The following is a 23,199-nucleotide window of genomic DNA, read 5'->3' on the forward strand; positions in this document are numbered from 1 at the left end:
GCGTCTGCTGCGAATGTGGATGTCTTCATCTGATAACATCTCCTACCGTGATGACATACGTCCAAGCTGTGACGTTGGTGTCAAATGTATAACATGTAACCTCTTAGTAAAAATACACTGAACAAAAATATAAACGCAACATGTAAAGTGTTGGTCCCATGTTTCATGAGCTGAAATAAAAGATCCCAGAAATTCTCCATACGCACAAAAAGCTTATTTCTCTCAAATTTTGTGCACAAATTTGTTTACATCCCTGTTAGTGAGCATTTCTCCTTTGCCAAGATAATCCATCCACCTGACAGGTGTGGCATATCAAGAAGCTGATTAAACAGCATGATCATTACACAGGTGCACCTTGTGCTGGGGACAATAAAAGGCCACTAAAAATGTGCAGTTTTGTCACACAACACAATGACACAGATGTCTCAAAGATCCCTGTTAGAACTGAGGACGACAACACACTGTCCACCAGAGTGGAGAGGAGGCAGCTACATGTTAGAAGAGTACGCACACAAACAAATTACATATATATATATATATATATATATATATATATATATATATATATATGGCTCTCGGTTATAAAGCGCCTTGGATATAAAACGCTCCTACAGCATGTCACCCAATTCCCTATACTAGTGATTCATGCAATATTTCTACTGTAAACACAGTACCAGTGTTGTTCAAACTATAAACAACTTCTCAGTCTAACTTCAGTTTCTGTCTCTCCCTTTTGATACTGTATCTGAACTGAAGAAAAGCTGTGTTGGCAATTTATAACAGACATCTTATTCAGCATTCATTTTAAAACAAAAAATATATTAGGCCTTGTGACAGAGAGAGAATGAATTCTAGTCAACAATCTCCCTCCCGACCTGTGAGTGCGCTGTGTAACAGGAACTGTGTGCCCCGGACTGGATGGTTTGGTAGTTCATTCCAGGGTCAGTCGGAAGCAGGCCATCCAAGAAGGGGGCAGAGCCACAATACCAGAAGTCATTGCCTTAATGCGGTAAGTGATGTGTCAATCATGGATTGGAGGATACGCGATTGCACTCGCTACCGAAGGGGGCGGGACTGAAGGTATATTAGGGGATGTGGCCAAGCAATCTGTTCCTTGTGTCATGGTTACGCAAAGACCTACGAGGAAAAACCCTCTGTACTAACCGTGAGTGTTTTGTTTGTTTTGTCCTGTCTAGTAACTGTTGTATTTGTCATTGTTAGACGGCTAAACAATCCGGGAGCTGTTGCTAAGGGGCCAGTTTCCAAATCCGGACTTCACATCCCTCCTGTGCACATTATTTGTATTTCACCACCTACACTAAGAGCACTCATTGCAGACTTGTGATCGTATTGTGTCTGTGTGTGTGTAATTTATATCATGTTGTATTATTTCAAGGCTGAACTCACTGTTTTGCACGGAGCGATACACATTGCTGTGTAGAGCCCGTGCTTATTATTTAAGTGTTGCCGGCACACAACCCAGCCAAATAAAAAGTTGTTTTACCGTGAACTGTCTTCTGTATATTATTCCTGAGCACCGCATCATCACTACACTTGTGCACTGCATACCACTTTGCCACAGGCCTATCATGTGGTTATCTTTCCTAATGTATTTAATTTTTTGCTGCGAAAGGAGCTGTGGCTTTCTCCGGGAGATGAGACGCTTCATTGCCGCTCCGGCAGCCGAACCAGGACGAGCCCATTCCCTCTTCCCCTCTCCCGACCCACTCTCCTTCTCGCGCTTGGTTTGCTTGTCTGTCGCTTCGATCTGAACTCCCGACCGCTGTTTAGCCAGGCTATTTATAGTTTATATGTTACCTTTTTTTTTTGTAAAAAATATAGCGTTGATTACATGCATGGTTAATTCACGAAAAGTTACACTTTTGCTTCACTATAAATGCATTATATAGAGGGAGTTATTTTATTTTGTATTTTAGTCAGATGTGTGTTGTTATGTGTCCCACGGCGCCCCCCACCCCCTCCCCCGTTTATAGGCAGCAGTGTGGAGTAGTGGTTAGGGCTCTGGACTCTTGACCGGAGGGTTGTGGGTTCAATCCCCAGTGGGGGACACTGCTGTTGTACCCTTGAGCAAGGTACTTTACCTAGATTGCTCCAGTAAAAACCCAACTGTATAAATGGGTAATTGTATGTAAAAAATAATGTGATATCTGTATAATGTGAAATAATGTATAATGTGATATCTTGTAACAATTGTAAGTCGCCCTGGATAAGGGCGTCTGCTAAGAAATAAATAATAATAATAATAATAATAATAATAATAATAATAATAATAATAATAATAATAACGCTCTTCAGTTACAATGCTCATAGTGTCCCTCGAGACCTGTGTTATAGTGAGGAAGCACTGTATGTGTATATATATATATATATATATATATATATATATATATATATATATATATATATATATATATATATATATATACACACACACACACACACACAGTATAAACACCTCAATAAAACAAACAGATGTGTGAAAAATTATATTTCTGACAATTAAGTTCATCACATGGAAATTACACGTTTAAATGTCTTTTAACATTATAGCACAAATATTAAAGTCAGTTTAAATGTGTATAATTTATGTGTATTTGCCCCTAGAAGGAAAGATTTATTTTTTTAAATTGTATCATCAACAGTACCGTGATGTGTTGTTAGTATATGGTGAATAAACTTGATTTCTGGGGGGAGAACAGACAAAGTCAGCTTAGGTCTGTGCTCAAGTGTAATCAGGTGGCTGAAATGATAAGCATGTTTTTATCTGATCGACTAAGCGAGCTCAGGTCCGATTTGTAAGTGTAAACGCACTAAGAATGCTGTTTGGAAGGTTTTTTGCAATTGGACAATGTAAAGCTTTGAAGTGTGACACACACAGACGTAGTGCATGGGTGCCTCCATTATACCTCTGCCACCTGGGAAGCAGGGAATTGTTATTTCATGAAATTCTGTTTTACATATGCAAGTCATTTGGTGCAATAGCAGTTCTGTTGGGAATTATAATTTATAGCTGAATAAAATGTCGCCTATGCTTATTTGCTCCTGAATCTATTAATCTTGCAGAGATGTTTTATTCAACACTCCAATTATGAAGGATTTGACTGACAGTTCAGTATACAGGTAGAGATGTAATTTAGCCAGATTTTTTTTTTTTTTAAACCAGTACGTCTCACATTTCCAAATCACTCACCTTTAAAGGGATTTGTTTTCAGTTGTACAATCTACTTGTATTTTTAAAAGTAACTTAGCACAGAGTTCAAGACAATGAGAGAGTCAAATGTATCTCATTACAAAAACTGTCCTGGTGGAAGATTTATCATCCGGGGGAAAAAAAAATAAAAATAAAACTTTTCTATTCATGGATTATGGCACATTTAACCCTGACACTTCACCCTGCCCTAGGGAGACATTTCCCTTTGTTTATATTTAAAACTGCACACAGTGATACAACTAGCTCTATATCATGTGCAGATTCAAGAACAAGGCAAATCCCCTTTGGGATATATATGTATACGTATGTCCTTCTCCTATTGTTTAAGCACAGGTCAGACCCTGCAGGGATGGAGCTGCTTAAGTATAGCATTACCTGGCCATGAAGGCTTGACAACTTGTTTAACCCCTTCAGCTCCAGATGTAAAAATGAAGGCTCACGTCAGGTACCAGATTTTGAAATACTTTTAATTGCTATTTTTACCCCTGAAATTGCTATAAAATACTATTAGAAAGAAAATAAAACAAATCAGTGATTGACTGATATATATAGATTGATATATGTATTTTTATGAACAAATATTAATTTTTTTAAAAGAATAACACAAACATCACACAATAAAAATAAATAGTTTTTTTTTTTTTGTAAATAGCAGCGCATGCAATAAACAATAAAATAAACCATTTAACAGTATAATACATACAAAACACAAGATTTCTGAAAAATAAAGTTTTTATAAAACAGGAAAACGTACATATGCAAGATTTGTGATGAATAGAAAAAAAACTTTCTGTAAACAGCAACTTGCACATGATTACTATAGGATGCGTACCCGCATGTTTGTTATTGGTGCAAGTCCACCTTGAAAGCATGCAGAGATGAACGGCAGTGTGTATTCCTCTATTGAAAGCATGCAGAGATGAACGGCGGGGTGTATTCCTCTATTGAAAGCATGCAGAGATGAACGGCAGGGTGTATTCCTCTATTGAAAGCATGCAGAGATGAACGGCGGGGTGTATTCCTCTATTGAAAGCATGCAGAGATGAACGGCGGGGTGTATTCCTCTATTGAAAGCATGCAGAGATGAACGGCAGGGTGTATTCCTCTATTGAAAGCATGCAGAGATGAACGGCAGGGTGTATTCCTCTATTGAAAGCATGCAGAGATGAACGACGGGGTGTATTCCTCTATTGAAAGCATGCAGAGATGAACGGCGGGGTGTATTCTTCTATTGAAAGCATGCAGAGATGAACGGCAGTGTGTATTCCTCTATTGAAAGCATGCAGAGATGAACGGCGGGGTGTATTCCTCTATTGAAAGCATGCAGAGATGAACGGCGGGGTGTATTCCTCTATTGAAAGCATGCAGAGATGAACGGCGGGGTGTATTCCTCTATTGAAAGCATGCAGAGATGAACGGCGGGGTGTATTCCTCTATTGAAAGCATGCAGAGATGAACGGCGGGGTGTATTCCTCTATTGAAAGCATGCAGAGATGAACGGCGGGGTGTATTCCTCTATTGAAAGCATGCAGAGATGAACGGCGGGGTGTATTCCTCTATTGAAAGCATGCAGAGATGAACGGCGGGGTGTATTCCTCTATTGAAAGCATGCAGAGATGAACGACGGGGTGTATTCCTCTATTGAAAGCATGCAGAGATGAACGGCAGGGTGTATTCCTCTATTGCTGAACACTCCAGTGCAAAATCGAAGGCTGGTTTCGGCTCCATGTATTCACCATTGTCCTCTTTTTCACAAAATAAAACCTTCATTCAAAGTTATTGTTTTCAAAACACCCCAATCACGCATCAAACTCTTCTTTACTTCTGGTGTCGAAATCAATCTTGAATGTTGACAATTTTCATTTGCAAGAATAGCAAACAAGGTTATACCAATATAAAATAAAAGTAACACTGAAAATAAACTGTACCAAATTGAAAGTAAATACTATATATACACCTTTAAAATCACCGATGGTTTGCTTCTGTATTTTCCATTCTTCTCAATGCACTCACAGATGACAGGGATGTTTGCACGAAGTGCGATGGATAAAAATGTCAGCAGACAAAACGCCAACCTCCCCCACCCCACCTGCAAAAGAAGCATTACATAGCACCAACACAGCACAGAATAATGATTAGTTGTAGAGATTGTGAGAGTAAAAATGATTAGAAATGGAACCAGCATAAAATATTTGTGATCTAGTTTTTCCTTTAAGTCTACATTTCAAATAGCTTTATTTGTAGCATTTATTGTTGTGGACTATTTGGCTGTTGTAGTTGCTGCTCTGTCTCGATGTTAGCACGCTGTGTTTATTCATTTTGAAAAAGGGAAACTCAGGAAAGAACAGAAATTCAGCACTCTGATTGGCTGAAACACTAAAGCATGTTGATGCAGAGTCGTTATCGGCATGAGACGAGATGTGTCTACGAATTCGGGACAAATGCCATCCCGGAGACATTAAGGCCGGGACCGGGACTTGATCTTTACATTTCGGGACTGTCCCGCCCCATTTAGGGACGGGTGGTCACCCTACACTCTTGTCTTTTGCTTTGATCACTCTGGAAATGCTATTGTGGTCTGCCTAGGTAGTAGTATGGAAAACAATTTTCATCTGAAAAGCAGACTCCTGAATTGACTGATCTTTGCTGTTTCTTTTCCCCTCCAACTGACATTATGGAGCTTGGAAGCATTGTGGTACAAACGATGCTTTCTTCTTCAATAAACAACACAAGGTGTCCTGGAAGTGTGAAATCAATCTCTATTGTGAATCTGTTCCATTACTGTGAAAACATAATCAGGTCCAGATATTTTACTCTGGTCGGTAGAGATGTAATTTCAACATGCAATGGTTTGATACACATTTGTACACTGTCAAGATTAGCATCTTCAAGATTTTTTCAAACATGTATCTATTCCTGACCTGCACTGTGACATCCCGAACGATGAGGCAAGCTCCAGAAGGGTTATTCAGGAGATTGTTTCTTGAGGCTCAGTGTAATATACAAGTAAATAACATGGTTACAATGCTGTGCAATAACTAGACTTCAGTCAGTTAAAGCACAAGATCATCTGCTTGTAAACATCTTCTATGTCAGTCCAGGTATATGAGGCTTTAACTAACCAATTGTGCAACAGGCTGGAAAGATTTAATTTACAAGGTTGATACGACATAAGAAAAGCTTTCTTCCACCTTGTAAGCTACTAACTCCTTTGGGTTTCTCTCTTAGTGGTGATCTGTTTTACAAAACTGCAAGGATATGTATAATCTTTCCCCTAATAATCTCTTTCCAATTATACAAGTTTAAACAACAGAGCTTCATAAAAGCTTATGAAAGAGACAGAAACAGAGCATTCTGCTCAGTGTAATTTTGTAAGAAGCCCAGATGCAGTTTCAAGATGTATAATGTCTTATACTTTTTTTAAGTTCATCCTGTGCTGACAGTCCAATCTGATCTTCCCACAGTACATTTACGTTGACATACTTTAATCTCATTAAACATGTTGTAATACTTTATATAGCCTGTACTAATTAAACCTAACCACTAATTGTTGCAAGGGCATTTTGCATAATAGACAATGCAGCCCACCAGATGTTGTATGGATCAGTATGATTTCTGACATCATCAAGCTGTTACTGTACTTTATTTTCTCAATTTACTAAGAAAATAAAATCATGAACTGCATTAAAAAATGATCCATTTCACCAATAATTAAGTAAAACTTACTTAAATGGACTTGATCTTAAATGCTACAGGCAAACAGGTAATTATTATTAAAAGGTTTAAAAAGTTTGCCTTTTATTTAATTATTAATTAGAAAAAAAACTGTATTGCAACTTTTATAACTAAAAGGGTGGGGTTATGCTGGGCAAGATGATTGATGCGTTGAAGCAGTACTTTTTATATTTTTAATTCTTAGTAAGGTGCTGTATTTTTTAACTATATTAAATCTGCCATACTAATATGTCTATACACCGGAGGTAAATGGATATTTCATTTAAAAGGTGTGGTTTTATGTAGTTTTTGGATACATAAGATCATTGAAATAACACTTTTGCACACCCAGTAATTAACATACAAATTACAGGCCAGCTCCTTCACCCTGGTATCTGAAAATTATGCATTCAGGACATAAATCTTTTTTAAATGGGCTACACTGTATGGTAATAGATTAAAATAGTGCAGTGTTTCATAGCAGCATGAAGGTGGGTTTTTTATACTCTTTAATAACTGTGTCGATAAATACACTAGTTAATGCAGGCTTGTTATATGCAGCAGATGTTTAAAAACTTTGAGGTTTCCATTATCTTGACTTCTGTATGATAAAGTAGTAACTCCAAAAAGCCCACTGGGCAGGACTGCTCATTGCTATAAAAAGCTGTGCTTACAAACGTCGACTCACTGTCAAGCTGCGATTTAGAGTAACTGCAGGGTACAAACTTTTAATTTTGCCATGTTTCAAAGGAACTGAACTGCAGTGTTTGTGCGGAGCATTCAGTACATGAACTGTAACTGCTCCAGTCCAGATTCAATCACTGTTGCTAATCAATTACCGTAGTGCTCGTAGTATAACTCACTCCCATTTACAAATTATTGAGGCTCATGAAGAGGGGTACGAGGAATGCATCGAAGCGGGTTATCTAGGATTTGTTTTTTAAATTCAGCACGTGTTCCATGAACGAGCATCAAACAAGGGAGTGCACACGTCGTGCGCATAGTTCTGTGCCTGCGTGTATGTGGCAGAGCTCAGCCGAGATGAAAGCAGACAAAGACGCCACTAAAACATTAATACTGAAATATTTCATAATATTGATGTTGTTAACAGTATTTAAGATTATTTTTATAACATATGTGTTATGGAAATTTCATGGCAATTGCTTAGCTCGCTTATTAGCAATTAATACGCCTATATAGATAGTAATGTTAAGTTTAAGTAGAGACCTGTCCCGAGTCAATAGGACGAGTAGAACATGAGCTATAAGAAATAATATCTTTATGTTTATTAAGTATAAAAAGTATATTCTACAATTAGCCTGAGCTAGCTGTTCCTTGGAACTCACGGGGGGAGCAATTCCCCCATCGGCTGATATGACAGCCGCCAATCAGAACTCCGCCATCACTCACCCCATCAACTTTTAGAGAAACCACAAGAACAGTCTCTGCACTTATTTTTGTATTGCCATATATGTTACAAAACTTGTTATGCAGCTGCACCCTGTATTCACCAAACATAGTTAATACTTCCTCTTTTTACTATTCTCTGTTGCCTAAAATGGTATATGCTTCCTCTGCTTAGACATAGCTAAACTGCATTAAGTGCCTTATAAGGGCAGGACGATTAGTTTCCTGCCTTATGCTTGTTTAAGCTGACCATATATTGAGGAGCCAGAAACGGCTCGGTGTGCGATTCTGCGATTGCTAATAGAGTCTGTGTCACTCTGTTGAACGCTCCAGTTTGCATACTTAAATAAACCCTTGATGTTTTCTACTCTGTATCCTCGCTGAGTCTCTGTTTGGGGTCTCCAAAGGAAGGTAAACTTCTACCATACTTGGGTTCAAAGAAGGATAAAAACTTCCACTACATATGCTATATTAAAATGCATCAACTAACATATATTTCATGGTACAGAATTTGTATACAGTGGTAAGTTAGCTGTAAATAAAATGCATACCGTAATAACATTACAAGATATTATATGTTATAAAAAATATACTTGCACTGCAATGGTCAATAAGTACTTAACTAGAATTACTGAATTTCTTGAATTTAAGCAAATTGCTGAGCCCATTCAAGATCTTTACAAGCAGATGATGCTGTTTCCTAGGTGATAAAATAAATTAATTTGGATCAGTTAACCCTTTCTTATGCAGTGGATTATGGGATACTAAAAATCTAACTGCGGTTCCTTATTTTTTTGGGGTTGTATGTAGTTACAAATTGTTAGGACTTTCTCCCAAATTAAATCTGGATGTAAACGCTGAACGTTCATATTGTTACATTGACTTTTATATTACAGACTATAAAGAGGCGGCCAAACTGTGGCTTGCGAGCCACATGCGACTCCTGGGCAGTTACAGTGTGGCTCCTGGTGAAGTGCTGGCTCGAATGAACGGAAGAAAGAGAAGAATTAATAAAAAACAAAAGAAAAGAAAAGAGAAAAAGTTAAAATAAAAAACACAAGTTTATTATTTTGTTCTCTGATTCATTTGCATTTATATTCTTCTCTCTATTCTTTCTTTGAGCCTGCATGCTCACATTTAGTCACTTAGGACCTTCGACTCCACTTGCTGGCGCATGCGTATCGCGATCACCTAGAGTGAAAGCAAGCGTTCTGAAAATCTGCTCCTCTCCCTCAAAATGGGATTCCCGGTGACACAGATTAATATCTGAATTACCTGAAAAATAGCGCTTGACCTCAAAATGTTTTGGTCAATATATAATACGATGGATAAAACCAAATGTACATAATAATGTGTAAGTTAATGAATTTACGCAAAATTATGCTTACGTCGAAATGTTTTGTAGGCGTGTGTAGCAAAGTGGTTAACAGTGTGCAGGTGATCAATAAACAGTTATAATAGTTATAACAATTACAATCCAGGTGCAATGTTGTTTAATGATTTGTAATTCCAGTGCCTGATGGCAAAACAAACAATAAACAATAAATGATGCTAAGTAAAACAGCGGCGTGTATTACTTTATTTATAATCCCCGGGTTTGTCCCAAAATTATAGTCCCGTTCTTTATACACCCACATGAAACACAAAACATATACACAAGTCCGTTAGTGAGTGAATTAGTGCTCGTGGTGCAATACAGTTCTCTGTGATACAAGTGCAGTGATGTTGTCAGGTTTGGTGCTGGCCTTTGGCGACAGCTCCGGATCGTGTTAGCTGTCTAATCACAATAAACAAATAGTTTTTAGACAGTACAAACAAACAAAACACTCACGTTTTCACCAGTTAGGTGAAACCTAACCTTTTAGGTTTGTTCTAACCATTTACAACAGAACAGATCACCTCACTACGTCCCCTTTATACACCGTCAACCATGACCCCTTGGTTAACGAGCACACCCACTCCTCCAATACGCGGATGCCACGCCATTAACCTTATGGGTCAGTGATTCAGTGTACCATAGCTCAGTCCCCTTTCTAGATGGCCGACTTCCGCCTAACCCTGGGAATGAACTGTCGGGCCATCTAGTCCACGGTACTCTGTTCCCTTTACTCCTTCACAGGTCGGGAAGGAGATCTAACACCAAGAATCATTCGATCTCTGTCACAGCGTGTCACAAAAACAAACAAAAAAAAATGAATCATGCGTGCACAGTTTGTGCAAGTAGCTCAGATTTCTAGGTAGCACAGACTTTCAGAATACCTGCGGAGCAGCTGAAAGTCAATTTCAAGCTCTTTCATTTAGTGGAGACACTGGCATTGAGTAAACCCTCCACAGTAATAAACTAAAGCATGAGGATGAAAACTGAGGCTTTAAGTCAGAATGGGAAGAAAAGTTTGCTTTCACTGAAAACAGTAGTAAATCTCTGTGTCTCATCTGCTACAAATCGCTTACACATTAGAAGGCGAGCTGATGTATGGCATGGAATATCGCTCGTGGCAAACGTCCTTATTCAGATGAATTCATCTTTTTATAAAACTGGAGTGTTGGCGCTAGACTAGAGAATGCATGTTTAAATGTCATATTGCAGGTCTAAAATTAATATTACATTTACATATCTTGCGTCTGAGCAGGTACTGTAATCCCTTTTGAAATAAATACAGTGCATTTGCCATCCACAAAACTCTCAAAAGTACTTAATACACAGAGCAGTCATACAAAAAAAATGTGTTTTTTTTTTTCTTTTTTTAAACTGAGCAGATCTTTAGGGAAGAGCTTGTCAAAAAGGATCCTTAAAAAAATGTGTCTCCTATGTGATGTTTTTGCTTAAATCAGGGCAGTTATCTTATTTTGCTTCAATATAACTGAATATATTTTAGTACGCAATACAAACATTATAAACAGAAATAATGGAAAAACACCATAGTTTACAAGTTTAATAAACTGTAGATCTACAGTTCAATAACAATTACACAGAAACTATAAGGCTCACAATGTTCTAGCCCTTGTGTTCTTGTGTATTTTTCTGCCATCAAGAGATAACAACTACTGCACAGAGTAAGTGCAAGATTCTGTTATAATGTTCAAGAGAATTAAAAAAAAAAGTTTAAAAACAATGCTAGTATTTAAAATCAAAATCAAAGTTTATTTAATTTCTTTAGTTTGACATAAGTTTGATTATATCTGTGGGACCAAATCGCCAGTGCCATCCACAAGAGACAACCTCGACCAGCAAACCTTCGCCAGCCGGCTGCATCTCCACAGGAAGAGTGGCAGAACATCCCACAGCAGTCTATCCAGAGGCTGATCAGGTCTATGCTTCAGCGCTGCCAGGATTGTGTTAATGTTCAGGGAGGTCATACCCGATACTAACTTTGTAATGTTTTCATTTTGACAGTGTGTCACGTTTCATACTGAAAATTTATCATGACTCTTTGATCTATATTTGTTCACATTTTCTGCGATTTTGTTTGATATCTATGTTTAAAATATTTGATTAAATCCATTAAACCTGAGTGTTGCATTTCTTTTGTGCATCAGTGTGTGTATATATATATATATATATATATATATATATATATATATATATATATATATATAGTTGTATCACTGTAATCTCTGTAGAAAATTAGATGCTTAGAAAGACTATGTATCTTTACTGCAAATCTTACAAAACAATTGTTCTTGTAAAAGATCTGCATTTTTGAGATCATTATACAGTAGTATCCACTCCAAGAAACAACATACTGTAGGCACAGTTAGTTGTTCTGAATTCTTCCTTTAACAGAACCAATATTGTGCCCATGGTATCTTGGGGTCATAGAGACCCTCAATATTTTTTTACCTTTGTGATCCATGTCATTTTTTCATTAGATTATAACTTGCTTACTTGCTGCGAAAGAAAGAAGATACACTTCTCTATAGTTTAAAACATGAAAGACTTTTCGTCAAAACATTTGCTCATGTAGTGACACTGCACAATCTCCTATTTAATAAAATAACAGTAAACCAGAGGAATGCATGTATCCAGCTCAGGTCATCAAAACAAACATTTCACCTATTCATAGCAATACAGCAAACAAGAATAGTCAATACGGTGGAGTTAAAACTGGATTCCATATAGTCAAAAGGGGGATTCCTAGTGGGGCATGGAAACAGAATGTGTATATTGCATTGTCTGTCCCTGCCAGTCTTAACACCAGATTTCAAAGGTCAAGGGATCATGGAGTTGGAATGGTATGCGGCAAACTGGGTCTGTCAGTCAGTCAGACAGAAGCATTCAATTTGCAACTTGCCGACAGCATATTTTCCAGGTCCAGAGCAATTATAGGATTCAGTTTAAGGCTTAAAGCCTTAATTAGTGAAAATGAAGAAGAAATACAATTAACCTTTCTCACAAATACCAGGGCTGCATAATTCCATGCAATTTAAGTATATATCATTACCATTTTTGCTTTCTTTGTACTTCAATGTGATTAAAACTCTGTTCGACAGCTAAATACAATAGGTATTATCTCAGTGATTTTAGCAAAGCGATTTAATCAAATTAAAACATTACATTTTTCTCTGGATCTCCAAAGCACATTTTCAGCAACAGATAACAGAAAAAAATGCATTAACAATTAACATATTTTAACAGATCTGTGTAAGTAAAACACCCAAATAAAAATGTTACCCTCAGCTTTGTGAATTTACTTTTGCCTTCTTCCAGTGGGTTAATCAAATCATTAAATATGCGTCCACCTCCAACTCCAACACTATAGACAGGACCAGTTTAGTGCTGAACCAGTTTTTTTTTTGTGGTTGTGATTTTGCACAAACCTAATCTAATAAAAGAGCAATTACAATCAAGTACGCTGTAAATATGCTGAACATAGCAAATGCATGTCGAACTCAAGAGTGTGAATCTCAGCAGATCCAAAGCGCTTTTGCGTCACCACCAACAAATTCTCATAAATCAGCAGCCAAACCTATTGAACAGCTTTAAAACATACAATTGGGAAGATTCCAATGGCAATAAAAGAATAAACAATTTAATTTATACACAGTAGAACATAATTAGTGGAAATCCATCAGTATGTCCAAAGCAGACCTTAACTGAGATGTTGTAAATTACTACCTGTTATTTAGAGCTACAGCACGTTGCTAAGACAAATCCATTGGATTAACTGTTTGAACTTTACTACATATTATTACAAAATATTGTAAAAAGTATTTGTGAATTATGCAGCATGTGTAGATGAAATAGAATTTACAATTTGTTTTACAGCAAAACTTAAAATTAAATTTTATTAACTGTTTTTGACGTACAATCGTTTTTTGGTAAAACCAAAAAAAGTGTAAAACCGGACTGCATTTGTGTAATAATGGAGCGAGACATATAATTATTTCATACGTGTCAGGTTTTTTTTTTTTTTTTTTTGATAAATAGTAAGCTCAATACAGTATTATTGCATCACTGATACAAATGTATTATACAATTAGACAGAACGTAGACAATGGTATGCCCATTGTCGTTGCGGTCGGACGGAAGTGGCAAATTACATGCAAATCACGTCTGAGTAGAACTGCAAGTCATGAGGGTTTTCAAAATAGCAATTATTTAATCAACATGTTCACTTCAAAGTGACAGACATGTGGCAGAATTTTAAAATAGATTCTGATGAGGAAACATTTATGATCAGCAAAAAAGTAAAGCTAGAACTCAGTCCACCCAAAAAACATGCAAAGTTATTGTTTTGTATGCTAGTTTATTATAGCCCATTACTATAATGGTAAGACCCTTACACTGAATAAATATGCTGATAGAATGCAGCAACAAAGTAAATCAGACAAATTAAAATTAATTTCAATACATGTACAATACAAGAAGCTACCTTAAATAAACTGACCTGCTCACAGAAGTATCTAATTAAAAGCAGCTTCCCAAACATTTGTCCACAGTAAGCCTTTCACTTTTTTTGCAGCTTCACAATGGTTTGGGACCTCTACTAAGATTTTATTTTCTTTCAGTACTTTAATATTTGGCTGTTTTAGTCACTTTAGCATTATTTTTAAAAAAGTTATTAGGTCTACACAGAGTAATTTAACAGACGCGACAGACAACAATTTGTATTCATATTTTTTTAAAACTTCCAGCGTCAACTCTTTACTTCTTAAGATGCATTTAGGTTTAAGGTATACATTTAAGGTGTTTGCATATGCCTGCAAATTACTAGCACCAGCACCTTTCATCAACAAACCTAAATAGAAAACAGTCTGCAGTCTACAGGCTGATTTATGTTACCATATTAAAATTATCAAGGAATGTGAATCGTCTACATGCAACAAAGTGTGCGATGAGCTCCCGAAAATGCCACCGGCTTACTGCTGACACTGCCAGCGCTATCTTTTGGCAGTATCGTTCAGTTTGGAATTTAATGCAAATGTATGTATGTATGTATATATATATTGTTGTTTTGTTGCTATATCAGGTATACAAATTCACTTTTTCACATGGGCCACACACGTCTTAAATACGAATGTTTTTAAAAAGTCTGCTTTAATCTCCAAGCAAAGGATCATTTTACCGCAAACAGAAAACCTCTTACTGTAACACAAACCAGAAAACTAAAAATAAACCACACAAGACTGAAGCCAAACTTTCATTATTTATCTGCAAAAATGCCATGTCTGGTCCCAAAACCTTGTGTTACATTTGCTTTTTGCCAACAAGTATTTGACTGAAACTAAGCAAAGTGTAAGTCAACTTGCAATATGTTCCTGGGAATTTGCCAGAAATATTCTTAAACAAATACACTTTGTATAACATAACTTTATAGGACTACCGTGCAGTAACGTTTAAGTTCCAACATTTTCTCCAGACATATAAAGTATTATGAATACGACTTACAGTATGCAACATCCTACAATTCTGGGAATTCCCAGACTAAACTGTGTGACCTTAAGAGACTACTTTAGTATTAAGTGAGCATTACCAGTAATGTGGCCTCTTATTAAATGGTGAATAAGAAAGACATTAAACTTGGGCCACAAAAGAAAATCCCGCAGTTCATGAATGACTTGGCTGCAGAACCTTTCCAGCTAAAGAAATATGATCTGATTTGCTGGTTGGTACAAATACAGAGTTGTATGCTACATGGCGTCATATTCTACAGTATGTTTAGTTTGAAGCTACATTACTATACGTGGATTGACTTTATCTACAGTAATACAACCAGCAGTACAAAACACATGCATGATCATTGATCTTATTACACCTCCTACTGTGGGTGGATTTATAGTTGGAATGCTACGGTATGCAATGAAAATGTTTTCCATTATTAGCTTAACGGGATGGGAACAGAACTGAACAAACACACATTTTCTGTTTTGTGTTTGAAAATCAATAGCCAAAGTGTCTGTGGTATTGAAGGAAGCGGTTTGATAGAAATGGACAGGCTGGCAATCCACAGCTTTCACAGTACTGGTTATACTCACGTTGCTGCACGAGTCACTAAATTAGTATTGGTTTTTTTTGTACAGGTTAAAACAGTAATATGAGACTTTGAAATTGAAAACTGGTGTATTAAGCAATGAGTAAAAGGCATATTTCTATATTACCAGGACACGATCCATCTTGTTTGGGGGGAAAAAATGTTTAGTGAAATTCTTAGGTCATGACAAGTGTAATGTGTCACTTTCCCATTTATCTTTACTTCTTTAACTGTTGTCTATTGAAACAGTTACATGGTAGCTGCAAGAATGTGCCCAAACAAAAGTATTTTTGGGCACAAAATCTGTAAAATAAATGAAGGGTTATTTTAAATCTTAACATTGTATTGTTTCCTTAAACTTATTAAATATAATTATAAACAACATCAACATATTTATTAGTTATTCTTACTTATACCTTACTTATACCAAGCTGGCAATTTGTGCTGCTTAATGTTATTGAACAAAATAAAGGATGTTTATGCCACGAGTATGCCAGATGGTTTGACACAAACATTATTAAAGATAATACATTATCTATGATTTCGGTCTATGATCTCACCTAGATAAATATACTTGAAAACTGTAGCATCCATGGTTAGCTACATTTTATTGCGGCTACATTTTTTTTTTCTTTGGTATGTACCGTAACAAAAACTTTTATTTTACTTTAAAGTCAGCTCATGTGGTTATTGTTTTGCCCAGTTTCATGTTTCAGCTAAAGCTGCAAGGTTTTCCCACCGGCAGGTAAACACAATCCAATAAAGTCTTATACAGAGACAAAGAAAAGCCTTGTTTACAGGCAGAAAAAAAGAGCCTCAAGCTAGATGAGTTAATCCCAGCATAAAAGGAGGACAATGCCAAAGCCATTCAAACCAAACTCAGGATCATCAGACAGCTGCAGTTTTACATTATAATTAAGCACCAACCTCACACGGATGTATTTCTAAACAGTGGAGTCAAACTGTTGCTGGCAATTTCAGTGTTCCCTTACCTCATGCTGGCCAAACACGGCTGTACAGGCTGATGCTGAAAATGGTCTTGCCAGCGGTGATGTAAACAGAGTGATGCAGAGGGCTGGAGGCAGCAGGTGGTTTGATGGACAGGCGGATACTCAGGGCGGTGATGCGGGCAACTAGATGTCAGTGGGGAGGTCACGGTGCTACTGCCACCCACTGAATGACAGTCTGGTTGGTTATTATGGCAACATAAAGGGTGATGGAATGGACAATGATGGCAGCATTGAGGCAATGTTTGTTGCTTTATCTGGGGAGGCTTTTGGTTGTCTGAAATAAGTGAGGATGGTTTGAGTGTGCCATTTTGTTTGATGCTGCCATTTTGACTCACTTTTGTTCTCTGCACCTCTTTGAGCAACAGCTGGTTAGGGGAAGCGGCGATGTCTCCATCGGTAGTGGTGGCGGTGATGCTGGGACTGGTAGCATTGGATGGGATGCTGCCATTGCTGTGAACCAGAAAGTCACCATTCCTGTTACTCATAGCCATGCTCTTGTCACCTTGAGCCTCTTGCCACTTGTCTGGGGGGTGAAAAAAAAAAAGAAAAGATGTTCTATGAGATATAAGCACATACAAAAATGTATAGGACGAGAGGCAGCCGTTCGGCCAATGTAAGCATGCCCAATCCCTATCAGTTGACTGATCTCAGAACTTTGTCAAGTTGGGTCTTAAAAGGATCCCAGCGATCCTTTAAGACCCAAGTATCCTAACAGAAAAAAGTTCAACACATGTATTTTAAATGTTTTTATTTATTTTTTAATATATAAGATACTTGAGAATAGAGAACATCAAAGAGAGAGGGAGGGGGTGCATAATACATAGTTGTTCTATTTTTTATTGTTTTTTTAATATTAAATAAAAACTAAAGAAAGAAAAAAAAAAACATTTCAATTGTATGATCTACTGGTTCACACACAATATACAGTTTACCTACAACATATAACCATCACAAAAACAACAACACATTTGGTTTTATTTTGTATTTTCCACATGTTAGCACATGAAAGAATGTAAATAACAACAGATTTAGATATGTATTACCTACAATACATGTTTAAAAAAACCTGGCAACTAGAAAATCTTTTTTGTTAATATTTGCTGTGTGGCCATAAACATAGTTCTGTACTGTACATGCACAAATCATGATGTTAAATTATATATAGTAGCCATTCTAAAATTAGGCACATATACTGCAGAACAAACATGAATCAATTTAAAAACACTTAAATTAGTGCATGGGAGTGACAAGGTGAAAAACCCTGCATAAATCAATCCGATTTATATTGTTTTGAAATGCAGGAATAAGTGCAGACAACCCGATGGTAAAGAAACGCTATCTACGTCTCAACCATTTGGAGACAACAGTTCCTGGCTAAAATAAAACTAAATGGAAAAGGGACAGCAGTACACAGTCTAATAAGGCCCAAACCTTTGAACTTGGAAATTGGCAAGCAAACAAAAAAAAGTGTTGGGAAAAACAAACATTAAGGTTAAGACTTGTGCAAAGCAGCCACAGTTTGTAAATAAAAGCTGAAACACACAGTACTTAAGCCAATAAAATTTAACAAGAATATTTCCACTGCCAAAAAAAATAGTAATGCCGCTTTTGAAGATGCTTTGCTCCCTTAAGCACTCTACAGAAGAAGACAGTGCAACATTGATAAGCCTTAACAAGGGACATGCATAATGAAACCCATAATGTACCCTGCTTATTTAATGCAGTTATGTGCCCCTAAAGAAACAGCAATACCGCATTTCGCAAACAAAGTGATGACTCAGAGAACGTACAGCACATGATGGGATGAGAAGTGTTTGCCTTCAAAACTTTTAATTACAAGAAATGGAAACCCAGCAGATGCCAGGTGCATTGAGAAACAAAATGCAGTGTGGCTTTAATATAAATGAAAAACACAACAATAAAATGAAGAACCTAAAACTGTTGGTAGATGCGTTAGTCCACTTCTCTATGTACTATATAAGAATACAAATGATAAGGTATAACATCTGCATTCCAGTCTCGCTTTTGAAATTAGAGCATATGTAAAATTTACAAACCTACAGCTAGCATCAAACTCAGCTATTACTATGCACCATCTTAAAAGCAAGAAATATTTGTTTAAGAAAACCTTTTAAAAACCTATTCCTGCAACAATATGTGTAAATCAAAACTACAAAAATGTGCCATTTAAATAGCTTTAAAAGCAATATGTATTGGTGAAAACACAAAGTACAGTCATGATCAAAAAAATTTAATCATCAGCAGATTTTGCTGGAAAAATCAATTTGCCTGTTGTGATGCATGACACTTATTTATTTATTTGTTTTATTCCACAGTTCACAGAAGCTTATAATTTAAAAGTTGTGTCAACAGCCATACATCCCAGCTTTATTCCTACACTTTAACAGAACATCGATTAATGATTTAATAAACAGTGCCTCAGCTGGGGGAAGAGTCACATTAAACTGTACTGTATGTGTCCATTTAGGTGCTTTAAACTAGTTACGATGAAATGAACTTTGCCGAAAGTCTTACTTTTATACTCTACATCCTAAAGTCATACTTTTATACTATAACTACTGTGCATGTTTTAGGAATGTTTTTAAAATACTTGATTTTACTGTAAGCTATTGATTTAATTAAGAGTTGTACATGACCTATATAGTTTAAAGAACATGTACACACAAATGTAGTTTCCAGTGAACTATTGCCATGCTAAATATGAACCACTATACTGGAGATGGCTCCATGGTGATTTTTACTGAGTATTTATTCAATGCAGTACAATAGAAGTAGGCTACATTTTAGAACTGAAAGGGTAAATAATCTTTGCAATACAGTAATTACATAGAAGCACCCTCTGTAATAGAAGTTAAGAGAACATACCTTTCTGCAGATACTGTAAAATGTTGTTTTCAGCAGTTTAAAAATGTCCTGGAAAGGTCTGGTTTACAAAACCCACCTCTACACAAGCAGCATGAAGAGCAACAAGTCTTTCCTACACGGCAGAGCACAGCCTGAATGACAAGCACATGCAGTCTGCCTTGGATTGCATGCAGTGGGCTGGAACTTTATTATCGTTTGCTTTGCGATAGGACAGCGGAGTTCCTCTAGTACTTAACCCACAGGGGCCACGTCCTTTATGGCAACAGCTGGTGTGGCGAGGGCTTTCTCCCAGCACAAGGTCAGCGGGTCAGGATGTAAAGGTGACGTGCAATTGTAGCCTCTTCTTGCTCCTACTTTAACATTTTGCCATTTGGATGATCCCTTTTTATTTCTTGTAAATCTCTGAAAGGAAATTCATACAGTACTAGCACAAGTGTGCAGCTTTTTTTTTTTTTTTTTTTTTGATTGATACCTCAAGCGTACGAGTACATTATCCCAAAAAATACCAGCTTACATTTAAGATAAACACAGATTTATTTTCTGTTTGAAACCATTTATTTATTGTAGGTGGAAATAATTCTTGCTATCAAGTTTGATCATCTTCTATATGTCCCTTTACTGTGCAAGACAGGCAAGAAAAATAGCTTCCGTTTTGTTAAAATGTATAAAACTACCTGTAAAGTCCTGCACCTGTGTGTTTGCTAAATAATGATCCCAAAAGTGTCAAAGATCAACTAATGATCACTTGAGGCACCACATCATTCAAACGCATTTGACAACACTGTATAAATCACATTGTTGGTATTTATCTTTATTTTACTACGCTGTAACCAGGATTAGGTCTCTGAGGTGCATTGATCTCAACATAAACCAATAAATCATACTGCATTATACAAATCAAGGTTTTACAGTACATACTGTTTAGCATTGCAGCGGAACAATTTAACAATGAAAATTAAACTGGATAGTTCACTTTTCTTGCTATTGTTAAATCAACCTGATCACGTTTACACATTTTTTCAGCAACGATTAGCCTATACTGTCCTTTGTTATAAAACAATTCAAGGTAGTAAAGCACAATAGATTATAACATTTTAATATATAGTTATTACTTTCATATAACATTTCTTTACAATAAAAGTCCACATTATCCATTACAGACTACCCTGTGGTTTTTCATTTTATCATCCGATATGAGTCTACCTATCTTGTAAAATAAAACAAAAATCAACTTTTTAGCTGAAAGAGACTACTTTGTAGACAAACACCCCAATACATCTAGAATCCACATTACTGAATTCATAACAATGTACTGTATAGCAATATGACACTGAAAGAAAATGGTCCTGGGGGGTTGGGGAGATTTATATCTTTCATGACTTTTGGCCTACCATCTTATCCAATTGTTTAAAACATCCAGTTGAATTAAATACATCCAACAAACAAATAATTACAGCATACTGATCATCACCTTCTTTTTTATTCACATAAGCAATTACAGCAAAATTCAACCGCTACAATTTCACAAATAACAGAACACAAAGGCAGACTCTTCAATTATTTTGTTAAATAGTGTATTTAGGTTAATAACTTGTTTTTACTCCCAATTAATTGAATCCCTTAAGTACCACATTTCCTTTATAGTCTTTAAAACCGAAGTTCAGATTTGTATATGTTGTGCTCGTTGTTGATTCGTCTGGAGTAAGGCGCTTAAAGAATATCAGTGATTCCAGCAGGATCTCCACTAAACCTAATCTTACATTTTACCCCAAACCTTTCAATTACTGAAACACTAACCTTAAAGTCACAATCAGTTTGCAAAATTGCTAGTCCCATCAGGATAACAGAGATATTGTTCTCGAAACAATATATGCCATTCAAAGCGTGGTTGCTCTGGGAGTATTTGATGTACATATTTTAACTTTTTTAATTTTATATTTAAATGAAAAGTTCAGAAGGATGTATCCTATATATTTTCCTAACCAGAAAGAATGCATACTTCCTTTTTAGCTACAAATGACTATTAGAAACATTATTATGATAATATGCATGTTGATAATTTTCCTCTACAATTAATAAATCAAGACACAATAAACCAACAGAACATATCACAATATATTTTTGTTCCAACCCTAAAAACAGGGTAGTTCTAAAGTTACTTTGTGCTGCTGTAGTGGAAGATCACTCAATATAGAGCAAGGGCATGAAACGTCTGCATATCCAGTTCAACTGTTTGTTCCAGTAATGTCCTGCATTATTAAACTAAACTAATGAAACCCCTGATCAAGTCCAAGATTTTAGGACTATTGTCATAGTTCATGGAGTGCCCTGTAACTGAAGCATCTGTGTTTTTGCATGAACTGCCTAAACTGGCTACCATTCAGGGTCCAAAGGAAGTCCTCCATGATCCAAATAACTTTGAAAACTGTGGAATGCAGCATTTTCATTCATTTCCTCCTCTGTGTCTACATAGCAAAGACAACTTATAGAATTTACGTCTGGCTTGTACCAACAGGACAGTTTTCAAGCAGGTATAACTAAGTATTGTGCCATCCAGCACAGTTTGGTGAGAATAGAACTGAACGTACCAGGAAATGTGGAGGCAGACTATCCTGGGGATTTTTTTTTTTTTGTCAACAACATCTTGTCCTTAAATATCTTAAACATATTCGTTTTCTACCAAAAACCCTAACTACTTATCATGCCAGTCAGTATATTCTAAGTGGTATTTGTAAGTAACCAAGCCATGTGAATTTAAAAAAGGGATACATGCATCCCAATACATTTTAAAAGAAACTTAAATGACCAAAACCAAAACCAATTAAAACAAAAAAAAAAGTAAAGATGTACAGTATGTACAGAAAGATATATTTAAAACCTAAAAGGTGTGATACTTCCAAATTCCTTTTCAAGCCACTGTGCTTTCAATGGTAAACTTGATACATCATTTGTTCAGTCACACAATGCAAACTGCTCAAGGGAAGACAACAGTGATAAAATATCAGTGTAACCTGTTTGGGTACAAAAACAACAATATACCTTTAAAGAAGGAGAAATGAAAAGAAACTCCTGTATAATGGAATTCCTTTAGCATGGCCTAAATTATAAGCTTTAATTCAGTGTATACATAGACAGTCATGATAAGATAGTTCAAGCCCAGACCCTCCGAGCTGACACTAGATATCCTTGTCAGGGATAATCACATAGAATATCATTCATTATCCTGTCACTAAACACTCTGGGATCTCACTTTCAGCTGTTTGGAATGAAAATATCACCTTTAGTTATTTTCTTTCATTCTAACTATTGCAGACATACCTTTTGAATAACCAAATACTTTGGAAGATGCATTATTTAGAATTGCGTGTATACAGTGACAGTTTAATAAAATTAAAATTAAAACCTCTGCTAAATCTTACTTGGTTTAACTTTCACCTGCAGTGTCCAATAATCTACTAAACGTATTTATTGGTTGGTT

The 23,199-nt window shown here is 36.3% G+C and overlaps 1 protein-coding gene across 5 annotated transcripts in view; it reads right to left on the reverse strand.

The window, feature by feature from the left end:
• The window catches only part of LOC117403272 (protein dispatched homolog 1-like), a 136,655-nt gene that overhangs the window by 24,459 nt on the left and 88,997 nt on the right, over window positions 1-23,199 (reverse strand). The window contains exons 1-2 of one of the 5 annotated variants that reach the window (XM_034005301.3): window positions 19,722-19,857; window positions 17,171-17,358 (exon numbers count right to left, since the gene is read on the reverse strand). The exons of 1 other annotated variant lie outside the window; for it this stretch is intronic. In XM_034005301.3, coding sequence (XP_033861192.3) covers window positions 17,171-17,307 — 137 coding nt within the window. In that variant the 5' untranslated portion in view covers window positions 17,308-17,358; window positions 19,722-19,857. Of the gene's footprint in view, window positions 1-16,817; window positions 17,359-19,721; window positions 19,858-23,199 lie in introns of those variants that run through there. 3 more of the 5 variants (XM_034005300.3, XM_059024277.1, XM_059024279.1) reach the window with 3 other exon arrangements.

This window comes from Acipenser ruthenus, chromosome 5 (genome assembly GCF_902713425.1).
Source record: "Acipenser ruthenus chromosome 5, fAciRut3.2 maternal haplotype, whole genome shotgun sequence".
Taxonomy (NCBI): Eukaryota; Metazoa; Chordata; class Actinopteri; order Acipenseriformes; family Acipenseridae; genus Acipenser; species Acipenser ruthenus.